The sequence below is a fragment of the Babylonia areolata genome, chromosome 8 (genome assembly GCF_041734735.1).
Source record: "Babylonia areolata isolate BAREFJ2019XMU chromosome 8, ASM4173473v1, whole genome shotgun sequence".
NCBI classification, from domain to species: domain Eukaryota; kingdom Metazoa; phylum Mollusca; class Gastropoda; order Neogastropoda; family Buccinidae; genus Babylonia; species Babylonia areolata.
The window spans coordinates 37,161,418-37,187,517 of record NC_134883.1 but is presented as its reverse complement, the minus strand read 5'-3'; the positions used below and the strand labels follow the sequence as shown (position 1 = coordinate 37,187,517).

At 40.3% G+C, this 26,100-nt stretch overlaps 1 protein-coding gene across 9 annotated transcripts in view; it reads left to right on the top strand.

Moving 5' to 3' along the window:
- Window positions 1-26,100, top strand: part of LOC143284774 (plexin-A2-like) — a 561,646-nt gene that overhangs the window by 511,692 nt on the left and 23,854 nt on the right. For 8 of the 9 annotated variants that reach the window (XM_076591753.1, XM_076591756.1, XM_076591755.1 and 5 more), the window contains 7 exons: window positions 676-822; window positions 1,208-1,373; window positions 12,554-12,720; window positions 21,613-21,694; window positions 22,821-22,930; window positions 23,475-23,567; window positions 24,955-25,124. In XM_076591753.1, the coding sequence (XP_076447868.1) occupies window positions 676-822; window positions 1,208-1,373; window positions 12,554-12,720; window positions 21,613-21,694; window positions 22,821-22,930; window positions 23,475-23,567; window positions 24,955-25,124 (935 nt within the window). The remainder of the gene's footprint in view (window positions 1-675; window positions 823-1,207; window positions 1,374-12,553; window positions 12,721-21,612; window positions 21,695-22,820; window positions 22,931-23,474; window positions 23,568-24,954; window positions 25,125-26,100) is intronic. The other variant, XM_076591761.1, reaches the window with a different exon arrangement.

Below are 26,100 nucleotides of genomic sequence, written 5' to 3'. Positions count from 1 at the left end.
AGTTTTAGTCAGACAGAGTGAACAGTGAGACAGAGTGAACAGTGAGACAGAGTGACAACTTTAGTCAGAGTGAACAGTAAGACAGAGTGAAGTGAGACAGAGTGAACAGCTTTAGTGAGACAGATTGAATAGTGAGACAGAGTGAACAGCTTTAGTGAGACAGAGTGAACAATGAGACAGTGAACAGCTTTAATGAGACAGAGGTCTCATGACGATGTCTCTTCATTGGAATCTCAGGGAGAGAGATATCATGACAATGTCTCTTCCTTGGAATCTCAGGGTTTGTGGTCAAGGCTCACATCCAGGAAATAGGTGAACTTTCAAGAGCATGTGATGGTTGTACAGAAGCATCATGCTTTACCCTGTTTAGCTTCATGCACTGTACCTCAAAATATAAAAGCTAGTGGATACTTTTGCTACTGCTTTTTTATTTTAAATTCAAGTGAATGCACCATAAAAGAATGCATAACTAATACTCTTTTTCACATCGTTCCATTTTGTTCCATTTTTAACATTTGAACCAATGTGGTGGCACATGTAGGATAGTTATAAAGTTGTCACATGTTGCACTCATGAATTGCAACTGAAAAGTAGGTCAAAGTAAACCTTGTCTCATAAATGTCATTTCATGTACACAAGCAGATGTATTTATCTCTTTGTATGTGTGTGTGTCAGGAGTGTGCAGGAGAGCCCCTGTTCATGCTGTTCCAAGCCATCAAACAGCAGACATCTAAAGGTCCTGTGGACTCCATCACTGGGGAGGCCAGGTACTCCCTCAGTGAAGACAAGTTGATACGACAGCAGATCCAGTACAAATCCTTGGTGAGTCAGGGATCAACTGCTGCAGCAGAAAACCTATCACTGTGATCTGATTGGTTGTTAATGATTGATTTATCCTAATTTTAAATCAAATGATTTCACCATATCTTTTTGTTAGGAACTAAAAAATCACCACCTGTTAAAGAAGTGCAGTATTTCCAGTTGAAAGAAATGTAAAATCCATTAATTCAGATTGAAAGAATTTTGATCATAGCAAGGAGAAATCTTGAAAACCTTATGTTTGAGACATTCAAATGGGGAAAGAAGCTAAATAAAAAGTATATATGCCGTCTGCATCTGGTTTTTCCTGGACATTGATCATGTTTGAAACCCATTCTTTCTGATTCCAAATACCTGTAGTAGCAGTGAGTGGTGGTGTTGGTTCCAGACACTGTATGTATTGGATGTGGATGTGGACCGATGCACACAGCCCGCCCACCCTGTCAAGGTGCTAGATTGTGACACCATTTCTCAAGTCAAAGAGAAAATCCTGGATGCCATCTATAAAAATGCTCCTTTCAGTAGTCGTCCACCAAAAGATGAGTTAGACCTAGGTGAGTTACCAGATTTCTTTGTTACTCTGCTCCAGTTTATTTGTGTATGATTCTCATGATTGTTTGTAAATATGTATGTTATGTATGTGTCTATATATATATATATATATTACAGTGTTTTCTTGGTGGATCTAAGTGGGGGAAAATGTTACACTAAATATATCTGAAATGCCAATGGCATAAACTTCACAAAAATATTTCCACATTTTGCATTTTGATTTATAGTATTGAAGTGCACAGAACTCAAAACAGCAAAAGAAATGTTTCGTTATTATCAACCCCTTCAGTGCCATGCATTATTCTGACTTTTGTTGCTAAGCGGTCTTTGTTCAGGGATGTTAATGATTAATAGAAAAAGGTCTGTTGCAAGAAATTATACATAATCAATACTTTTCTCAAAGGAAAAAGAACACACTATGGATTTTAGATAGTTTGAAGTTTATTTAAATCAGGGGTTACCAAAGAGTGGTCATAAACGTCAGATAAACAAATTCCACATTCAGTCTGAATATATGTTGTAGATTTCTGAACATCTTAGAAAAGAAATAAAGAAATAGATGTGTCACCATACTTCATGAACACATAGAATCATGAAATGTAATCCAGACTTCTGGTATTCTATACGTACCCAGTCTAGCACTCACTCACAGTTTCTTGGCAACTGCAGTCAAAATGGGGTCAGCAAACTGTTCCTTTTAGTCTAGTTTTTTCAGGGAAATAAAAATCACAGACACACACACACACACACACACACACACACACACACACACACACACACGCTTATCTCCCTCCCCTCTTCATCACTCCCTCCTTATCTCCCTTCCCCCCTTCACCACTCCCTCCTTACCTCCATGTCTCTCTTCATCACTTCATCACTGCCTCCTCCCTACCCCTCTTCATCACTTCATCACTCCCTCCTTACCTCCCTGCCCCTCTTCATCACTCCCTCCTTACCTCCCTGCCCCTCTTCATCACTCCCTCCTTACCTCCCTGCCCCTCTTCATCACTCCCTCCTTACCTCCCTGCCCCTCTTCATCACTCCCTCCTTACCTCCCTGCCCCTCTTCATCACTCCCTCCTTACCTCCCTGCCCCTCTTCATCACTTCATCACTCCCTCCCTACCTCCCTGTCTCTCTTCATCACTTCATCACTCCCTCCTTATCTCCCTTCCCCCCTTCACCACTTCCTCCTTACCTCCCTTCCCCTCTTCATCACTCCCTCCTTACCTCCCTTCCCCTCTTCATCACTCCCTCCTTACCTCCCTTCCCCCCTTCATCACTCCCTCCTTACCTCCATGTCTCTCTTCATCACTTCATCACTCCCTCCTCCCTACCCCTCTTCATCACTTCATCACTCCCTCCTTACCTCCCTACCCCTCTTCATCACTCCCTCCTTACCTCCCTACCCATCTTCATTACTTCATCACTCCCTCCTTACCTCCCTACCCATCTTCATCACTTCATCACTCTCTCCTTACCTCCCTACCCATCTTCATTACTTCATCACTCCCTCCTTACCTCCCTACCCCTCTTCATTACTTCATCACTCCCTCCATACCTCCCTACCCCTCTTCATCACTTCATCACTCCCTCCTTACCTCCCTACCCCTCTTCATCACTTCATCACTCCCTCCTTACCTCCCTACCCCTCTTCATCACTTCATCACTTCCTCCATACCTCCCTACCCCTCTTCATTACTTCATCACTCCCTCCATACCTCCCTGCCCTGAGTAAGTGGAGGGTTTGTCTTTGAGTTCAACACTAGGTCAGCCAGAGCAGTACTCAGCCTCCTACTCCACTCTCCTTTGCATGAAACATCTTGCTCCACAACTTCCCCACCCTTCTCCCTCTTTGCAAATCATCACTTTTACTTTCATTATTGTCAAGTACACCATCAGACAAGATTTTGCCACACCCAGCACTAAATTCATTGTCACCAATGTCTTGTAAAGCTTCTGCAAAATCTTGGGTTGAATATATCAAAAGTTCTGTGTAACACACTGCTGTTTCAAGCTACATTCATTCAGTTTTGGTTCAGTATTTGCCATTTCAAAAGCATGGTCTGAATTTCTAAGTGGAGTATTTTAAATAGGATCTTCAAATAGCATCATAGAATGATCATACAAAGTGTGATTGGGTACTGCTTCCTGTGAATAATATGATTAGATACATCAAGCTTTCCTACTGGTGCCCATTAGGGCACAACAACTTTAAAATAGAAATGGGGAAAATTCATGAGGTGATGTGGACTTATATATATATATATATATATATATATATGTGTGTGTGTGTGTGTGTGTGTGTGTGTGTGTGTGTGTGTGTGTGCATACACAGCACTCATGATGTTAATATTCTGTGCATGTTAGTAAAAGAAGAAACTGTCTGTACTTTGCTTTAAGCAGTTTTAATGTTATTAATGTTACTGTCCATTTGAGAGAGAGGTGCACATATATGTGGTAAAAAAAAATGTGGATGTGTGCATTGTGAGGAGAGCAAGTTCATTGGAGAGGTGTTGGGGACCTGTATGTGTTAGATGTGCATGTCTTCTCCGAGAAGAGCAAAATTCAGTTGCATGTCTTTTCTGAAAAGAATGCCTTGTATCCAAGTGTTATCATTTTTGACTCACCTGTGTAAACAAAGTGAGTGTATGAAATAACCTGATGATGTTCAGTTGTCTGTGTGTGTCTGTGTGTCCATGGTAAATGTTTTACAGATTCAATTTCTCTGGAAATACTTTCTCTGTCCATACCAAATTTGGAATGAACTACTTTGGAGTGGAAAAAAAAGTCCACTCATTAAGTCATATTTCTGGATCATGAACAGTTTATTTTGTTGAGGTTTATAATACAGAAAATATGTTAGGCTCTTCTCTGTTAGTTGCCTGAATGTTTGTTTGGATTTGAAGATGGCATGACATCATTTTTCTTGTTTGCAACTAAAAGAAAAGATTGAGTACAAATTCTGGACAGAACACTTAGAATGACACTAACTACATCATTGACATGTTTACTGCATATGAACATTAATTTGATTCTGAATTAACTTGAATGAACATAAAATTTAAAAAATTTGAATCAACAGCACTCCTAAGACAGAGCTTTCTTGATTTCAGCAGGCTTCCATACGCCAGTCATGCAGATCTAGAGGAAACAGCATGTTGTGGTGTGTCAGAGGCAATGCAGCATCTCCTTTACCACAAACTTTAAAAAAAATTCTGAAATAATTGAGATTTGTCAAAATAACATGATTTAAACAGTGCTGTCACATTGAATAAAGTATTGAATTCATTGCGTTAAAAATCATAACTTTAGGTATTAATTTTTTATATCTGTCAGATTCACTATGGTCTTGTAGTAAACCTTCTTGTTTCTGAGCTTAACTTGACTTGCATTGATCAATACAAATCCTCCTCCTTTTTCTTTTTTTTCTTTTTTTAAATTTTTTTTTAGAGCTTTATAATTATTAATACAGAACACATTTTTAAATGATTTTTTTCTCTCTTTTTTTTCCTCTCATGATTCCTTTATTGGATAAAGTATATACCACAAGTGAGTCTTGAAGGCCTAGGCTCTCTTGTTTATTTCCTTTTTCTTTCTTTTCCCTTTGAGCTTGTTCAAGAGTTCATTCCTTTCTCTAAAATGTTGTGTTCAGTTTGTGCCTGCAGAGTCTAACATTTCTCTAAAATGTTGCATTCGGTTTGCACAATCTAGTACTATTTGCACTTTTTTTATCCAGAAGAATTTTAAGGTAATGTGTATTTTCAAATACAAATGCTGTGTAGATAAGGTATGCTTGTTTGTCTGCAAGTTGTTGATCTTTATGCAGATTGACAGTTTGCAAGTCTGTGTGTGATGATAGGTCTAAACAAAAATTATGTGTTTTTCTTTTCTTTTTTTTTTCTTTTTTCTTTTTTTTGACAAATTTTGATGGGCATACACTTAATGAAGAATTTAAAGAGAGAAGTTATCTATTTTTGTTTCATGGACATGCAGAATGTCAGTGTCCATGCATAGGTAATTTTTTTACAGATTCAAATTTTATCCAAGTGGATTATTTTCCTTTCCAAATTATGGCTTCAGACAAAGTTTTACAGACAAAGGTATACTTTGTACATTAGGAGGAGAAAAAAACATAATATTGCTTTCTAAATATTGATAATTCCACATGAAAATAGTATAGCCATAACAATAAATATTCATAAATACATTCATTCCATTTGATATTATAAAGCTTACTCTTGTATAAATATGTGCATGGTGCCCATTTTACAAATTTGATTTATTCCATAGTAGTTTTAAAAGCACATTTGTAAACTTCATTTGAGATCTTTTATGAAGATTTGAATGGTAAATTGGCTTTACTTTATGAACTCTACATTTTATACAAAAAATTTGGCTATTGATAAAATATGTGAGGATTTTATTTATTTATTTATTTATTATCAGTTTTTGTTTTGTTATCATATTCAAAAGCACCAATGCTGAGAACAAGTCCATCACAATTTAACCAATTTTCTTTTGAATGTATTACAAAGTCTGCTAAAAAGAAATTGTACATGGTTACAGTTCCATAGATAATATAGAATTGTGTTCTTTTCTGTCTTTACAAAAATTACACTTTTTATTTGGGAACAACCCTAAGTTTATTGAAATATTATTTCTCACAAAAGCACAATAATTCAAATCTGGAACCAATTTAATCTTACCTCTTGGATCAAATGGGGTTTATTTTTGTTAAGGCAAGGAGAGATTGAGTTATAGATCATCTTTAAGTTTAAATGTAAATATAATTCTGAATCATGCTCAATGGGTGCGGTGGTGGAATTGATAAAGCATTGGATTCTTGCCTGAGTTCGCCCCCAGTTTTGGCACACCTGGTTGAGATTTTTCCCAATCTCCCAGGTCAACATATGTGCAGACCTGCTGGTGCCTGAACCCCCTTCTCAAGCAAAAGATCAAATACACACATTTAAGATCCTGTTATCCATGTCAGTGATCTTTGGATATGGAAACAAGAACATCGTCAATATGCACAACCTTGAAAATGGAGTATGGCTGCCTACATGTCCGGGTAAAAACAGCCCAATGTGTAAAAGGCCTGCTCGTACATGGGAATAAATGTGGGGGTTGCAGGAAGAAGAGTCATGTTCAAAAATGAATATTATCATGGATATGGATTATTATGTAGCACACTATCCAGAAATTTGCTCCAGGTGCTTTACAAAACATGTGGTTTTATACTTAACACATTACATCAATGTTACATATACACACCAAAATGTGACTAGCAAATTATACACACACACACACACACACACACACACACACACACACACAAGCACAATGCACACTTAAACATGCATTCAAACATGTATATTCCACCACTCCCTCACACACATGCATTCGTTTTATACTTAACACCTTACATCAATGTTACATATACACACCAAAATGTGACAAGCAAAGAGGAACTGATGTCAAATATAAAAGAAGCTCTACGGTCCCACCAACTCCCACAGGAACCATCCATTCAAGTGACCACATCCCATGCCACAGTCCAAACAGAAGAGAAGGCATTTGCAAACCTGAAATCGTCCATCAAGTCCTTTTTCTCACCAAAGAAACCCTCTGTGAATGAACCCTCTATCCCAAAACTTTCGTCCATTCCCTCAAATCAAATTGTTCAATCAACATCCACCGTAAAACCATCAGTTGAATTGTGCCCTTTCAATAGTCAGAACACATATTCTGCGGGTATTCATGACAAAGCCAAACACCAGACACCGGTCAGCAGAAAACACTCAGTCACACCAGGATCAACAGCTGAGCCGGCGAAGGCAGCCCCCTCAATCAACATGGCTGTAAAGTCTTCAAGTGACTTATTATCCACAAGTAAAACCCGAACTGGCCCTTCAAAAGGAGCCAAACACGACAGAAAAGAGAAAGCCACTATACAGAAAAAGAGGTCGCCACAACAAAACGCGGACAGGCACGGAAACAACACCAACAGCTGGGCAAGGGAGAGTTCAGAGGAAACACAGGACTCTGAAAGCAACACAACGGACAACGACGAGGACGAGAATTGTCAGGACACCCACAAAATTTCCCAACTCCCACAAGTTTCCCTGCTCCATGACTCAGTGTTGAAAGGAGTGCAAGCAGACAGACTTGGTCGTTCTTATGGCCTGGACATTGATAAAAGAAGATTGTCAACAATTGAAAATTTCTCCATGCATGATTCAGAACACCCAGACGCCATACTTATTCACTCTGGTATCAACGACCTAAAAAATATGACAGCTGAAAAAACATGCAACAACCTTGTTGCAGCGGTCACAACAATCAGAACAAAACACCCCACAACAAAAATTATAATCAGCAAAACAACTGCAACAAAGTCAGATAAACTCAACCACAAAGTGGCACTGTTGAACGCCCTGACCTTCACAAAACTTCATGACGCTGACACCATGTCCTCCCTGGGACACGACAGCCTTCAGACAACTCGCCATCTCCAAGATGAGATCCACCCAAACAGGAAAGGAGACAGTATCCTTGCAGGAAACATTGGTCGACATTTGGAAGCTATTTTGTGGGAAAGACCTAGAAGGAAACGATATTCCTCGACTAACAATATTAGAAAAACAACAGGCCAGTACCAAAGACCACACCAGCAACAACGAAGAGAGGGAGAATTCCGCAGAAGAAACTACGACAGGAGCAACAACCACAATGCTGGATTCTACAAAGGATACAAGACGACAAACAGAGGTTTCAATCACAACAACGAAGAGAACATCACCTACATTGGACAGATGAGAAGATCCCGACAGCACGCTACACAGCATCGTCTACCACGTTCATCAAACATGAACACTGCCACAAGTCAAAGATACAATCAAGGGCGATATGATAATTCTGTCTACTATGACATCAGGGAAGATGGTCTTGGCCGTCATGCAGTGGACCACCACTGGAGAAAAAACTGGTACAATAATGACAGGTCAACAAGCAACTATTACGTCTACTGATGAAGTGCTGACATTGTAGATCTTGCAGACAGTATTGTATTGAGTTAACACGCATTAACTGTATTATATATTTTGGGTTATTTTCTTTCTCTTTTTCTTTTTTTCATTGTCTAATGCCAAAAACAACTTTAAAGATATTATCATGGAACCATAAGGGCTATAAAGAGACAATTGACAGACTTCAGATAAATAAATTAGTTGACCCCGATGTTTCATTGGATTTCAAAGAATATGACATACTTTTTTTTTCAAGAAACGCACCTGAATAAAGAAAGTGCACATAATATATATCTTCCAGAATTCTCACCAGGAATTCACTATGTACGACAAAAACGGAGTAAAGCAACAAGTTCATCTGGTGGTATATCGGTATATATCAAAGAAAATATCCGAAGATACGTCAGAATTCTACCATATAGCAACAGTGATCTAGTATGGTTAATGATAACTGGGACCAACAATGACAATGATATTTACATTGGATGTGTATATATCCCACCACAAACATCGTCATTTGGTCGGGACAACACCGCGAGCATATGGGACAAGATAGAGGACAGCGTGGAACAATTAACAGTAAAAGGAAATGTTATATTGTGTGGTGATTTTAATGCACGAACTGCGCAAGTTACTGATTACATTAAGATGGATTCTGATAACAATATATAATTTACCACGTACTTATTCATTTGACACAGAGTGTGATAGAAATTCCATGGACTCTTTGATACAAAGAACTGGCAGAAGATTGATATCAATGTGCATTGACAATGATCTCTGCATCCTTAATTGAAGAACACTGGGTGATCTTCATGGGCGTTTCACATGCTATAATCAGCATGGTAGCAGTGTTGTAGATTATTTTATTTGCTCTAAGGCAATTTGTCAGGAAATATTACACATGAAAGTTCACTCTCTTACAAGATTTTCTGATCATTGCCAACTAGAATTAAAATTGTTTATGACTGGATTATGGAGACAAAAACAAAATAAAGTAGATAAATCTCATGATAGAAGTTTACTTAAAAATACATTTAAACAAAACTATATTGATAAAAAAATACATTTGGGATCAATATTCATCAGCAGCATATGTCAAAGCTTTAGGTTTACCATGGATATAATACATAATTTATATAACAAACTGAGCAGTCAAACTGTTAATCAATCTATCGTTAATGATATCGAAGTGAATGACTTTGTTAATGAATTCACACAAATAATGATGTCAGCTGTGAATGTTAGTCTAACAACAGAATGTTAGTCTAACAACAGAATGTAGATTTCATAAGCAAAAACGCCGAAGAAATAAAAAATGGTTTGACAGAGACTTATCAACACAGGAGAGACATTAAATCAATTTTGAATGCGTTAAATAGGCAGCCATACAATCAGTCTTCACGTCAAAAATATTTTGCTTAACGCAAGATATACAACAACTGGTAAAACAAAAGAAACATTCATATAAAAATCTCTTAGTGAAAGAATTAAACGAGGCGCTCAATAAAGATCCAAATTCAGCATGGAAAACAGTTAAAACTTTACAGACAATGGGAGAACAGAACGAATGTAAACATCAATTAAATGTTTCAAAATGGATTTATCATTTAGAAAATTTAATTGGAAAAGACATGGAAATAAATGACGAGCAAAAAACAAGTTCAAGATGGTAATACATTAAGTTTCAATAAAGAAATTACTGAAGAAGAAATACGAAAGGCATGCCTTAGTCAAAAAAACAAAAAAATCACCAGGAAGGGATGCAATAACAAAATTAATGAGATGATCAAAAGCAGTCTTCCGGTTCTGTTACCTGTCATGCAAAAGCTATATAATATAATATATACAACAGGTATGTATCCAGACAATTGGAAAACTGGTATCAGTATCCCTTTATATAAAAGTGGCAACCCAATGAACCCAAATAACTATCGGGGGATTACACTGGCTAATACATTAGGTAAAGTATTCTGCACAATCCAGAATACAAGAATGAATGAATATCTGGAGACTAATGACGTTTTGATCAAAGAACAAGCCGGATTTCGAAAAAAAAACTATAGAACCACTGATCAAGTCTTTGTTTTAAAAAAGCTAGTAGATGAGATAATAAAAAGAAAAAACAGTCGACTATATGGTTGTTTTGTAGATTTTCAAAAAGCGTTCGACAGTGTTTGGCATGATGCAATGATGCTGAAGCTACACCGGATAGGAATAAAAGGTAAATGTTTTAATATCATAAAAAATATGTATACGAATGCTAAAATCTACGCAAACTCACAAGATCATTTCAGCAGAGAATTTATTATTCGAAAAGGGGTACATCAGGGAAATACACTCAGCCCAAATCTATTCAATATTTTCATAAATGATATCACCACAGATATGACAGATATGAACTCCCCAACAATTCACAACACTTCATCTACTAGAATCCCGTGTCTTTTATATGCAGATGATTTAGTTATTTTATCATTATCTAAAGACGGCTTGCAACAAAAGCTTAACATTTTACACTCTTATTGCAGTCAATGGGGCTTACGTTTGAATAGAGAAAAGACAAAAGTAATCGTTTTTTTCAAAAACTGTCCCTAAAATGCCCCTACAATTTAAATGTGGAGAGGGCATAATTGAAACAGCAGAAGAATATAAATATTTAGGGGGTGTATTTCATAGAAATGGCAACTTAAGTCGAGCACAAGGTCATCTTAAAAATCAAGCAAATAAGGCTCTACATGTGCTACTCAGAACATTTCATAATACAAATATGAATATAGATATCATGTGTCAGTTATATGATACTTTGATAACGCCTATTTCATCATATGGAGCAGAAGTTTGGTTCCCATATGATGTTGCAGGAAATGTATCGTTTAATTTATTCAAATTATTCAGTAATTGTCTTTTCAACAAATTTCCACATGAAAGACTTCATGTCAAGTTTTATAAGCAGTTACTTGGTGTACATAAAAGAGCAATGGTTCTCCCCGTTTTAGGAGAATTAGGAAGATTTCCTGTTAGCCTAAAAATAATATGTCAAGTTACTGGCTATTGGATACACATATTAGAGCTTCCTCAAAATTCACTTGTATACACAACATATAACTGCGTGTATCGTCAAACAAATGAAAATGTTCAGTGGCTGCTTTTCATAAGAAATGTATTAACTGGCACTGGATTAGATCATGTTTGGAAAAATCAGTTCACTTCTAGTGTTAAAAGATTAAAGTATGCTGTATCAAAGAAGCTTGAAAATGAATATATAAAATTTTGGAAACAGAAACATGACAGTTCATCTAAATTAGCATTTTACAAGAACGCTGTGACAAATTATAAAATTGAACCATATTTAAAGAATACAGCAAATACACAACACAGGAAAGCACTGACCATGTTACGAATCAGTGCCCATTACTTACAAATCAAACAGGGAATATATAAAAATACACCGAAAGAACAAAGACTGTGTGATACTTGTAACAGTTTAGAAGATGAGATTCACCTTTTAGACAATTGTGTAAAGTACAATACTTACAGACACAGATTCCTAATCGATATATGTCATCCAAATGCAAAGCCTAGTGAATTGATCCTTCTAACTGAAATACAGCCAAGGCTGGCGAAATTTGTTCATGAATGTTTCTCTTCTTAATATGCTCATGTTTATGTTTCATTGTGTCTTATAAACTTTAAGGTTTTATGACAATAAAAAGTTTTCTATTCTATTCACACACACACACACACATGCAAACGTATGAACACACAAACTTATGCATTTATACTGAATTCATTCATACACAAACATGCATGTGTGTACAAATACATATGTATACACACATAGTCAAACACACCGCACATATAGGAATATACGCCATTTGGATGGACCTGCCACAATCAAATTTTACAGAACACAGTACTCTTCATTTTGTCACTTCATTAATATGTACATTATCTCTTGTGTTTGTAGTTTTCTCTAGATTTTGCAACCGTGTTCCTTGTTCTGGTTAATGTCTCCAATGCATGTCAGAATGAGCAAAATGTATGGCCTGGCTTTTGGGATGAGATGCGGAGCCTTACAGCTGCTGTGCACTTGGGAATGGCTGGCTAATGCATGGCATTTGTTTTTCTCTTCTCTCTTCTTCCCCAACAGTCTTGTTTGATCATCCGCCAGACTGGGTCTGTGCGGACAAAAGCCAGGTTCCTCCCAGGACGTTCCCCAGCCGGGGGGACACCAACCGCCTGGTACTGCATGATGAGGACAGCACCTCCAAAGTGGAGGGAGACTGCAAACATATCAACACTCTTGCTCATTACCAGGTTGGTTGGTTTACACTGCTTCTTTGCTATTCCCTGTAGAGTACACATACACTCGAAGTCTCTTTGTTTAGATGTTTTTAGTATTTATTTCAACATAATGGAGTGTCATGCTGTCTGCCTGAATTACGACCGGCTGCTTCCGGTTCATCACGTGACCTCTAATTCTTAGTTAAAGGGAACTAACAATAATGGACATAATTCAATATGAGAACATTACATCCCTCCCAACATTGAATGAAAACTTTACATAATATATGATTTAAATTTAAATTGAATTGACTTAGAAAAAGAAAACAAGCTCCTGCTTAAACAAGCTTCTGCTTTAACAACATTGAAACTTTGATCAAGAGACTTTTATAAATGATAGGATTCAGTTATTTTAAACATGAAATGAATTATCACACTCAGTCCAAAAATAATATGAATCAACGTTTGAACTTGAAGTTAAAATTAAAGAAAGGTTTATCTTTGGAAACAGTCTCCGTAGCCATGTCAAAATGAAACGAAGCCTTCTTGGCATAGTCCAATAGATTCAGCATTGAGTCAAATTCCATTGCTCATCAAACAAACCAACATAACCAAATACATGTACACTAATCTAGTGTTTACTGGTGCAAAGTATTATTTTGTTGAAGTGCATGATAATAACAGGAATCACCAGGTTCATTATTTTGTTTGCCTGTAATGCGTAATTATTATCAGCTTCTCCTCCACCTATTTGAATGAAAAGAGTGATCTAAATGATAAATTTAAAAAAAAAAAATAATTGCGCCTACTCTATAACTCCACAACTATACTGGAGTTATGGTCTAGGTAAACCGAGCCAGTAGGGCCTTTCTAGGGTTATACCTAGCTAACTATGCACCACAATGAAGAACACAGAATTTGATGACCAGGTAAATCCAATGTTATCAGCGGCCAGGTGTATATGGGTACTGCTGATGGTAGTGATGCTGGAGCGATAGTCCATGACGGTTACTGATCTAGCACATAGTCCTGCAAGTGTCCTGGTTTGCGGACATTTCTACTGCTCCTGCGGAGTTGGGGTTGGGGTTGCGACTGGGATTTGGGTTTCGGCTGCTTTGGACTGGGGAGTGACTGGGGAATATGTTTGGAATTTGACTGGGGCTTGGGGCTGGGATGTGGCACTAAATTCTCAGTCTGTATGGCCACGGGCGGGGAACTGGGAAGTCTGCGGGGTGGGGTTTTGATGCGACTGCCGTTGCTGGTGATGATGTCCTCTGCGACGGCTGCTCTTGCGGCGATGACGTCGTCGCTGGGGATGTCCTCATCCTCGGTGAGGGCCTCGTCCTCCTGCATCGCGGGCTGTGTCGTGTCAGGAAGCCTCCGGAACATCGCAGCGTTGCGGGTCACTGTAGAGCCATCGGGTTTGAGGGCAGTGACCATAGAGCCCTTGCTCGCTGTGACAACGAGCGGCTTAGGCCAGAAGGGAGTGGAGAACTTGTCCTGCTTGGCCTGACGAACCAGGACCTTATCTCCTGCGGAGATTCTGCTGGGCTTGGCGTGATGACGACGGTCAGCAGCAATCTTCATCCTTTTCTTGGCATCACCATCTCGCTGTCGTAGCTCTTTGTCGACTGGGCTGCTCGACGGTTCGTGCAGCTGTGGCATCTTGGTTCTCGGTTCTCGTCCGAACATCAGGTAGTACGGCGAGAAACAGGTAGTTGCGTGTGGTGTGCATCTGTACATGCGAAGAAACACATACATTTCCTGTTTCCAGTTCTTGTGTTGGATTTTGGCAGAACGAATTGACTTCAGAAGCGGTTTGTTGAACGTCTCTGCTTGCGAGTTTGATCTTGGCCACAAGGGTGTGATCTTGCGATGCTTGACGCCACACTGTGTCAGAAAGTTTTTCCATGTAGCGGATCGGAACTGTGGTCCATTGTCTGTTTTGATCACTTTTGGGAAACTGAACTCGGCAAAAATTTTGTCCACGACTGGAATGATGGAGTCAATGGTTGTCTTGCGAACGATTTCGACGACTGGATACCGGGAGTATTCGTCTTGGATTACCAGAAGGCTCTCGCCACTTGGTAATGGTCCGCAAAAGTCCATACTGAGATGCTGCCAGGGTCCTGGGGGGAGTTCAGACATGGCAAGTGGCTCCATGTTTCTCCTGTTGGTGTTTGCTTGGCATGGAATACATTCGCGAATGGCCTTCTCAGCTTTTGTAGTCATGTTTGGAAACCATACCTTTGAGCGTAGGAGCGCCTTGGTCTTGTTGATACCTTGGTGACCTTCATGAGCTAACTTGATGACTTTGTCTTGTAGCGCACTCGGAATGACCACTAGTATTCCCTGGAGTAAGATGTCTTGCTCAGCATTGATGCTCAAACTGTCTTTGACGTTGCGGAATGCTCTGAATGTTTCCGCCTGCATGTCTGGTGGGCATGTGTGCCATCGGCCTGTTCGGACCAACTCCATGATCTTCACCAGTGTGGGATCACCTGTGGTTGCTCTCCGGATGTCTTCTGTGGTGATGGCGACTGGGGTGTTCGTGTCGGTGACGAACTGTACGAATTCTTCCGCTGCTTTCTCCTCTCTGGATGAGACGGTGCCAGGGATTGGATGTCTTGAAAGGTAGTCTGCCGGATTGTCCTTGCCTGGCTTGTACACGACCTCCATTTTGTAGGGTTGAAGTCGCATGGCCCATCTTTGAATTCTGGTGGGGGGTGACGGCTTGCTCCAGATGGTGGTTAGTGGTTTGTGATCGGTGACCACTGTGAAGCTGCTGCCACGAACATAGATGTCAAAATGTTCACAGGCCCATACGATGGCTAGCGCTTCTCGCTCCGTTTGAGAGTAGCGCTGTTCTACTTCACTCAGGGCCCGGCTGGCGTAGCATACTGGCTTGTTTTCTTGAGAAAGAAGAGCGGCGATGCCCACAGGGCTGGCGTCCACCAGTATCACAGTTTTCTTGCTGGTGTCGAAGTACACCAGGGTTGCTGACTCACACAGTGCTTGTTTCACGGCACACAGAGCTCTAGCTTCTTCTTCGCCCCAGCTCCACGGCACGTCTTGTCTGGTGAGACGACGGAGAGGCTCTGTGATGGTTGCAAAGTTCGGAATGAACCTAGCACTGTACTGCGCCATTCCAAGAAACGAACGGAGTTCGGAGCTGTTCTGAGGTTCTGCGGCGTCCTTGAGCGCAGCGACCTTGGCTGGGTCAGGTCTGAGTCCGTCGGCACTGAAGATGAATCCGTAGAACTCGATCTCCTTCTTTCTGAACTGGCACTTGGAACTGTTCACGGTCAGCCCAGCTTGATGGAGAGTGGTGAGTAGCTTGTGCAGATTTCTATCATGTTCTTCAGCGTCTTTGCCAAAAACTATAATGTCATCACTGACGTTGCGACTACCTGCTACATCAGCTATCACAGTTTGTATGGTGTGTTGGAAGATCTCTGCGGCTGAATTTATGCCAAAACTGAGACGTTTGTAACGGTATAGTCCACAGTGTGTAGAGAACGTTGTGATTCCCCGGGATTCAGGTTTGAGTGTCAGTTGATGGTAGCCCGATCTCAAATCGATCTTGCTGAAAACTGTTGCGCCGTGTAAGTCGGTGACCAGCTCCTCGATCGTTGGTGTGACATGACGTGTCCTCATGATTGCCTTGTTTGCGTCTCTCATGTCTACGCAGAGTCGTATCTCGGCTGGTTTCTTTGGCTTCGGTACAGTCACTATTCTTGAAACCCATTCTGTCGATGAGTCTGACACTTTTTCTATGACATCCTCCTTTTCAAGTTTTTCAAGCTCTTTCTCCACTTGGCTCCTGAGATGGAACGGTACTCGCGAGTGTTTTCTAGCAACAGGGGGTACACTTTTGTCTACATGTATTGTCACTTCAACGTTTTTGAGGTTGCCTATGCCTTCAGTGATACCAGGATACTTGCTCAGAATGTCTTTCTGGATGAAGTTCACGTCAATTTGCAGGATCCCAAGCTCTTCTGACGTCTGTCGTCCTAGCAACGGCGGTTGAGAGCCCGGAATGACTAAGAACTCAGCTGTGACTGGTTGTTTTCCTGCGACTTGGATTTCTGCTTTCACCATTTTCTTGGCTGTTATCGGTGGTGATCCATAGGGGTATAGCGTACGCTTGCATTCCTCAAATTCGGCACCTCGTTGCTTCAGTTTGGCAGCTGCTGTAGAGTTGAGAATGTTGACCGACGCGCCACTGTCCACGATCATGTTAATGGGTTCATCCTCAATCAGTACTGTTACCTCATTGGGGGTTGGCTCAACTGCGAAGACGTATTCATCCGAGTCCGATGATGGTTGTTGTTCCGAGTATAATGACTGTTGTTGTTGTTCCTCCACAAAGTGAAGTCGACCACGGTTTTTCCTTCCAGCTCGTCCTCTGTTTTGTCGCTGACCTCGTTGGCCTTCGGTTGTTTCTCGTTTTGGTTTGCGGCATTGGGCAGCAAAATGGCCTTTCAAATTGCAATTCCAGCAAGTCACGTTTTGTGAACATCTACACTCAGAAGATTTATGTCCTGCACGTCCGCATCGGCCACACTTGATACTTGAGTGGGTACTCACACTGCTACTAGCGTTACTGTTTGCACCTCTACTACCTCTGTATTTGCTACTGTCAGTGTTTCTGTCAATTCTGCCTCTGCCACTACTTTGTCTGACTGCAAACACGTTTTCTCTTTCACCTGCTATCAACTGGGACTGTTGTTCTGACAGTTCTTTGGAAGCGGCTAAGGACAGACATTTTTCCAGTGTCAAGTCTTTTTCTGCTAGTAGCCTAGTACGGAGTTTGTCAGAAGCACACTTGTCTATCACTTGGTCACGTATGAAGTCGGCTGTGCCATCGCCAAAGTCACAGTCCTTGGCTAGTTGACGAAGTCGGGTAACATACTGTGCTACACTTTCATTGTCAGTCTGCTTTGCTTGACGAAACATGTGACGGAGGTACGGGAGATTCTTTGCCGGTTTGAAATAGTTCGTCAGTGCTTCTGCTGCCTGTTCATACTCTGGCGGTTGTGGGTCGAACGTGAAAAATATTTCTTGGGTTTCTGTACCTGCACAGTGAAGCAAAAGTTGTCTCTTCTGTCTTCCGTCAGTGCATCCTGAAGCGTCAGCAAAAAGTTCGAAGCTTCTAAGCCATCTTTCCCAACGCTGAAACACGCTAGCAACATCACCATGTGGGTCGAACGGAGACACGGACGGCACGGAGATGTTTGCAACAGTTCTGACTGCTGCTGCTGCATTTTGTTCGTTTTCTCCCATTGCGCGGTGTTCGGTTACTCACTCGTCGCCAAATGTAGAGTACACATACACTCGAAGTCTCTTTGTTTAGATGTTTTTAATATTTATTTCAACATAATGGAGTGTCATGCTGTCTGCCCGAATTACGACCGGCTGCTTCCGGTTCATCACGTGACCTCTAATTCTTAGTTAAAGGGAACTAACAATAATGGACATAATTCAATATGAGAACATTACATTCCCTTATCCATCACTTCAGATTTCAGAGTTGCTACATGTTTCCAGTGTTCAGATTTCATAGTTACAGCTGGTTTCTAACATTCAAGTAGAACTGTTAAATCATGACAAATTGCTGGCCCAAGATACAAAATATAAGTTGCAATAATTGCTATGGGTTTTCAGTTAGCAAGTTGTGATCAGAAAAGCACTGATTCCAGAATTATGTTTTGCAGTATTACCTAGTTTTTGCAGCCCAACTGACCACAGACAACAGGAGATGTTCATTGAGAACAACCAATTTGATCTTGCACCCCAAAACCTTATCTGTTACCACCCTTGGGTAGTTACTACCCTTACCGATATTAATGTGCATTATCACTGTCTCGATAGATGACAAGAAAGATGCCTTTGCTAACATAAGAAGAAAGGTGCAGAAGAAACTTCGTGAGATGCAAGACAGCTGGTTCAGCAAGAAGGCGGATGAAATCCAGGGCTACACAGACAGCCATGACACAAAGTGCTTCTACAATGCACTTGAGGCTGTATACAGACCCCAGTCCTCCCGCTCCTCACCCCTCCTCATCGCAGATGGGATGCAGCTGCTGACAGAGAAGAAGCAGATTTTGAAGTGGTGGGCTGAGCACTTCAACAACATCCCCAACTGCCTGCTGACATCAACGACGAGGCCATTGCTCACCTGCCCCAGGTAGAGATTGAGGACCTTAACACCCTTCCAACAGAAGATGAAGTCAGGAAGGCAGTAAAGCAACTCTTCTGTGGCAAAGCTCCAGGATTCTGTGCAATCCCTACTGAGGTATACAAAGCTGGAGGCCCTGCCATGATGCAAAATCTTACTGAACTCTCCCAGTCCATGTGGAATAAAGGACAGATCCGGCAACAGCTGAAAGATTCCAGTATAGTTCACATCTACAAGAAGAAAGGCAGCTGTCAGTCTTGCAACAACCACCAAGGCATCTCCCTCTTGACGTCTTGTCCATTGTTAGGAAGATTCTGGCCTGTGTCCTGCACAGCCCGCTTCTCCAGCATCTTGAGCAAGTTCTCCTCCCAAAAAGTCAGTGTGGCTTCCGTGCTGAACATGGGACTGCGGACATGATTTTTGCTGTGCACCAACTCCAGGAAAAATACCAGGACCAACACAGCGGCCTCTTCATGACCTTTGTTGATCTGACCAAGGCTTTCAATACAGTCCGCAGAGAAGGCTTGTGGAAAATCATGGAGAAGTTTGGCTGCCCCAGCAAATTCATCACAATCGTCTGGCAGTTCCATGATGGCATCATGGCGAAAGTTCTGGATGATGGAGACAAGTCAGAGGCCTTCCCAGTGACAAATGGCATCAAACAAGTCTGCGTTCTCACCTCGACTGTTCAGTTTGGTGTTTTCTGGCATGCTTACTGATGCATTCTGAAGATGAAGGAATACATGTCAGGTATAGGACTAACATCAGGTTGTTCAACCTCAGGTGCCTGCAGGCTGTTACATAGTTGAAAGAGACTGTCAATAGTTTCTTGTTTCCTGATGACTATGCACTCACTGCCAGCACAGATTGACACTGAAACCCATGTGTCCCGTTTGAAAGAGTAAAGTTCTCTGTTCAGTTTCACTTTCACATCAGCTGACCAGCTACTATCTTTGGCATTACAGGCATGGAGAATTTGTCCCAAGAAATCTTCATCTTCTCTTTCCTCAGAGGTATCCTCATCAAATTTGTGCACCTGTTTTTGCATACTTTGGTGTACTGCCTTGTAATGTCCTTTCTTTTTGCAAAAGGCACATTCAAAGCAACATGCAGGGCATTTGTTCTGGGGATAGAGCTCCTTATCACAGTAACCTATAGGATGAATGATTAAAGTTGCCTCTCCTTGTCTGTAATCAGTGGTTCTAGTTTGTCCATTGTCTCTTCTGTTTTTAGGATATGTCTTTTAAACAGATTTGTGTATAGCATTGATAGTAAGTACTCTCTCCCCTTAAAATGGTAAGCTTTTGGCTTCTGTTTTTCATGCAGTTTGTTTGGCTAGATCAAGGGTAAGGTTTGTTTTGGCTTGTAACTCATTTGAGAGTCCATCATCCCTGACACTAACAAGGATCCTATCCCTGATTAGTTCTTCCTTCAAGGTACGAAACCCACATTCATTGTTAATCTATACAGATCCTGGATGAAAGAGTCAGTAGAATTTCCAGGGTTTTGTATAGGTCTAATGAATTTTGTACATTCAATGATAACATTTTTGTGGGAGTCAAAAGATTGATTGAATGCTGTGGTGAGGTCCCTGAAATTGACTGTTTCCTCATCCACGCCCAGGGTAGAGAGGATATCGTTGGCCATGTCACCCATAGCATAAAGAAAGATGCTTACCTGTTCTCTCTAGCATTTCAGTATTTAGTTGGATGTGGTTGCATATCTGTCAAACCGTTGATGCCATCTCGTCCAACTGGATGGACTGCTGTTGAATGGTTTCGGTGCTTTTGAGTTTAGACCTAGATGAGGAACATGTTGTGCTTGATTTCCCTCTACTATGCTAGAATATATTGCTGCTGCCACCATGTAGTATGAGGGAGGTTGTGCAGGCCAGCTTTCATGGTGGACTTTTCCTCCCTTGCAGATCAAGAAGTAGGTCATATGATGTCATGGGCAGCCTACCACCCTAACTGGTTTCTCTGAGTTTGCACTGTCTTTGCTTTTCGGCAGAGGTTAGAAATGGATCAGTTGGAATACATAATGGCAGAGATAAGACAAGAAACACGCTTAAAGTAAACGTAGAAGACTAAAGCAAATAATTGGTGTAATTATAAAACAAATATATTTTGTAAACTTGCAAAAATAGTCACTGAAAATGTTCAAAATCCTTTCGTCAGAACAGCATTTTCAACAATGAAATTTTAGCCTTTCAGTGACCTGGAAAAAAGGACATGGAGACACACATGTGCACACTGTTCTTGCTAAAAATAACTGGGAAACCTCCATGAAAATCAGATGAAAGTGGGTCTGCACTCCCTATTTTCTAGGTTTTGCTGTCCAACTTACCATAGATGACAGGAGATGTTCATTGAGAACAACCAGTTTAATCTTGCACCCCAAAACCTTATCTGTTACCATCCCCTGGGAATTGCATGCAATATCACTGTCTTTAGACAACTATATTTCGGTACAGTATACTACTACTACACGCCTTTGTGAACACACACACACACACACACACACACACACACACACACACAAAAATCTAGACAATAATACTGTATCTAGTGTGTAATATAAGAATTATTTAGCAAAAGCTTCACATCTTAAAGCATAGCAGTTTTACGACAGTGATCACAGGCTTCAGACACTGACACCTTGTCAGACTTCATGTTGGTTACTGACTTGACTTGCATGTGAGAGATCATCACTGATAGTCACACTGAGTATCTGTGTGGTGTCAGGTCCCTGATGGTGCCTATGTCGCATTACATCCCAAGCAGCTGCTGCCGACCTACAACATAAGTATCATGTCTGAAAAATCCAGTAAGTATTTTTCATTTTCATTTTCATGTTTGGTTGACCTCTTGCACATGTCATTTTCAAACTGGCCTCACAGACTGGTAACATGTTCATACACTCAGTTTTGACCTTTTTTTTTTTAGTTGGGCTGAGACATGATGGAGGACATTTTTTAAATGGAAAGCAATCTGACTGCAGGTAATTTGAAATGAATGATATCTGACTTCGAAGTGGTAAATATATGACTGTAGGAAAAGATGATAAAGCTTTGACCCAAAGTGTTCTCATGATGATATGCAGATATTTCATGTTTCGAAGCTCACTATATGTATAAATGCATATGGAAAAATATATTCTTAGCAATACAATTAACAGAATCATGTGCATTTCTTTCTTCAGTTTAACATCTTTTCATTGTTAAGTGGTATTAGATAAAAAATTTTTTAAAAGTGTGTATGTGTGCATGGGAAATGGGGTAGTGGGGGGACATGGAAGAGTTGGTGGAATGACTGAAGTGACAGAGTAGTGGAAAAGGAAAAGCTCCAAAGGACTGATTAACAGTGAATTATAACATGAAATATAACAGTGAATTATTAAGCATCCCTGTAACTGTAAAAAGCATGCTTATCATAACAAAAACATGATCAATTAAAGATAGATTCAAGTGGTCTTTGTTTCAGAAATTCAGAATTTTTTTTAAAGTAATAATTATTTATAACATCTCCTAAGGACAAATATGTGTTTGGTAGAAACTGGTCCGCTAGATCACTTGTCTTGTTTTTGGACACTGGATAAGTATGTGGTAGACATTTACTTCTTATACGCATGAACGCTGTATATTTTTTTCAAAATTTAGTTCAAATGGAATGAATGAATTAAACTTCTATCTGGTCTTTATTGGGAGACATAAATCATTCAAGAAAGCCTTGGGGATGTTTGCTATAACTGGCTCCATATAGTAATGGTAATACTGGCAGTCTGAATTTGTTTTCCTGTGTTTATGTCGATCACATGACACTGTTTCTATACATCTATAACAATTGTGTGTGTGTGTGCTTTTGTGCCCTTCCTTCTATCTTCTCCTCTTGTTTTCTATGTACCTCTGTCATACACAATACATCATGTGGAAAATGCTTTTCCATGTTTCCAGACCTGTCGTCTTTCTACAATCGCAGTCCATCACTGACACGGTCAGTGACACCACAGATGATTCATGTCGCCGTGGATGTGGATAACAATGGCATCAAACACTTCCATTTGGTATGTGTATGTGGCCAGGTCTTCACCTTTTAACGCTATTCTGCCCAAGTCTTTTTCGTTGAGTTGCCTGCCCCTGCCTAAGTACTTTTTACCTTTGTGCTGATGCGAGAGGGTATGGTCAGCATTAGGTGCTGATTGACAGGTGCCAGTGTGTTGCTGTTGTTAGGTGCTGATTGACAGGTGTCAGTATGTTGCTGTTGTTAGGTGCTGATTGACAGGTGTCAATGTGTTACTGTTGTTAGGTGCTGATTGACAGGTGTCAGTATGTTGCTGTTGTTAGGTGCTGATTGACAGGTGTCAGTGTGTTGCTGTTGTTAGGTGTTGATTGATGTGTGTCAGTGTGTTGCTTTTGTTAGGTGCTGATTGACAGGTGTCAATGTGTTACTGTTGTTAGGTGCTGATTGACAGGTGTCAGTATGTTGCTGTTGTTAGGTGCTGATTGACAGGTGTCAGTGTGTTGCTGTTGTTAGGTGTTGATTAACAGGTGTCAGTGTGTTGCTGTTGTTAGGTGCTAATTGACAGGTGTCAGTCTTACTGTTCACAGGTACGGCAACATGATGTGGAGCCCAGTAAAGAAGGGGACCGGGGCAGTAAGATGGTCAGCGAGATCTACCTGCCTCGCCTGTTGGTCACAAAGGTTGGTGGTTCCCTTCCTGTCTGTGAACCCCCATGGGAATGCCAGGGGCTCTTTCATCCCCATCTTGTAGGAACACTGTATGGGAATTTTCATCTCTTGTGTTTTCTTTCTCTCTTGCTTTTTTCCTTTTCTGTTGTCTCTTCCTTTCTTATTATCTGTGTTGCTGGACCATTCACCTGTATTTTTTTCTGAAAGCCTTGAATATTTTTTGTCTTCCTGAATTTGATAATTTGGCATTCTTACCATATTGTATTCCTTTTTGCACCTATGATATTTGAGAAGCCCATTGGCAGTTTTTTGTTTTATATGCCTGTTATGAATAATTCTGTGTATTATGTGTAATTATGTTTATGTTCATGTTAGTTGTATGTTGTTGTTTTTTTCTTTTATCTGTGGTATAAACAAAATTGATGGAATAGTCAACACCTAAGGAATGTCATACGTCTATGTACATGGATATGAATGACTGTACTTGTGTCTCGTTTTCTTTTCCAGGCGGTTTTTTTTTTATGCATGGAATAGTTTTTGGTTTTCTGTTATCCTAACCTTATTTTGATCTGCCATTTTGAATTATTGAAATTTGTAAAGGAGACATGGCTCAACAACATTTCTTTGACACAGGATCATAGACACTTAATCTAAGTGAACCTAGAAATTTTGTGTAGAAGTTTAGAAAATGTTGACTCAATGGAGTCACAGGCACAGTCATGAGCCATGCACCCAGATATTGAATGGTTTTTCATGATTTTTGAAAAATCACAAAATGTCAGTCCAGACACTCAGACAGACAAAATAGTGATCAAAGGAAAGTGCAAAACATAAGGTTCATAAATATTCTCACTTCTTCTCAGCAGATGCATTTATAAATATTCCACAATCCACACAAAAAGGTATCCAAATGGGCCCAAGAAAAGCAGATTCCATGTTGCCAGTCACAAACACTCATTCTCACATTTCTTCATCTACAACAGCTTTTCATCGAAACATTGTTGGAAGACTAATTTTTCAGATGAATTGTCAAGTCGGTCAGTGAGTAGCCATCATGCTGACCACATCAATGCTAGATTTAGATTTATGTGGGTTCCCCTAATAAATGTTCTCTCATGCACAAATGGTAAGTGGTAGACATGGTAAAAGGGAAGAAACTAGATATAGAAACATCAACCTATCATTTGCACACATGATTTACTTCCTTTAGAGTGTTATGGTCTCAGTAAAAATCAGAATATTCTTCCACTTAAATGCAAGCAGAGCAGTTTCAGTGCCAAGGTTTTGTTCCACATACATGTACTTGGAACAGCTTTATTGAGTTTATGGCTTGAATGGACAGCTGGAAACACAAAGAGCTTATATCACAAATAGTTGACTGGGACTGCTGGTTGTGCAGGGAACACTGCAGCAGTTTGTGGATGACCTGTTTGAGAGGATCTTCAGCACTGCACACCGTGGGTCGGCCCTGCCTCTGGCCATCAAGTACATGTTTGACTTTCTGGATGACCAGGCCCTCCTCCACAACATTCAGGACCCTGAGGTGGTGCATACCTGGAAGTCTAACAGGTGAGACAGGAATTTGTCAGTATTCCACACACCTTGAAATCAACAGGTGAAAGAGCTCTCTGTCACAGCTTGTATACACAAAGTCCAACAGTTGAGAGAGTTCTTTGATAGTGCTTGTACTTACCTGGAAGTCCAATAGGTGAGAGAGGTCTTTGGTAATGGTGTACACACAGTCAACAAAACTGCATGTTCAAACAATATTTCTTTCACTCCATACTCCCAAAATACGTATACACAATCACTCAGATTTCTCTGTTGCAGAATCAAGACATTTCCCATTCTTGTAGGATAAAGAGTATGATTGTTTCATTGGGTTTCCCTAGAGTACAGCTAGAAAAGGGGGTGTAAGATGGTGGGAGTCTTCTGTGAATGTGCTTAAGTTTGTCACCAGTTAGTTTCTAATCTCCATACACCATCCAGCCTTCTTTTTCTTTGATTCTTTTTTGTTGCTTGTTAGTTTTTTGTTTTGTTTTTTGTTAACTGCATCGCATCCAGTATTCCACACATCACCTTTGATCAGATTTCATACCTTCTTAGGCCAGTGCCCATTTTCACCTTCTCTCCCATTTGTGACTCACTTGAGTTAAAAAAAGAAAAAAAAAAGAAAGAAAAAAAAAGTGAGTTTATGTAATAACCTGGTGTTCAGTTGTCCATGTGTGTGTGTGTGTGTGTGTGTGTGTGTGTGTGTGTGTGTGTGTGTCCATGGTAAACTTAAACAGATATATTTTCTCAATACAAAGTTTCTCCACTGACTGGAGACTTCCGCTGTTTCTTTAATCCCACTGCAGCCCACCATTTAGAGTCAGCATGGTGGGGAATTTCCATCATGCACTGAGCATGGCCTTGTACACACACACACACACACACACACACACACACAAGGACTGAAGCAAAAGTCAGAACAAACTAATGAAAGAATGGTGCTTCTTTTGGCAGTAAACAGCCCCCCATTCATAAGAATTTGGCCCTCATCTTG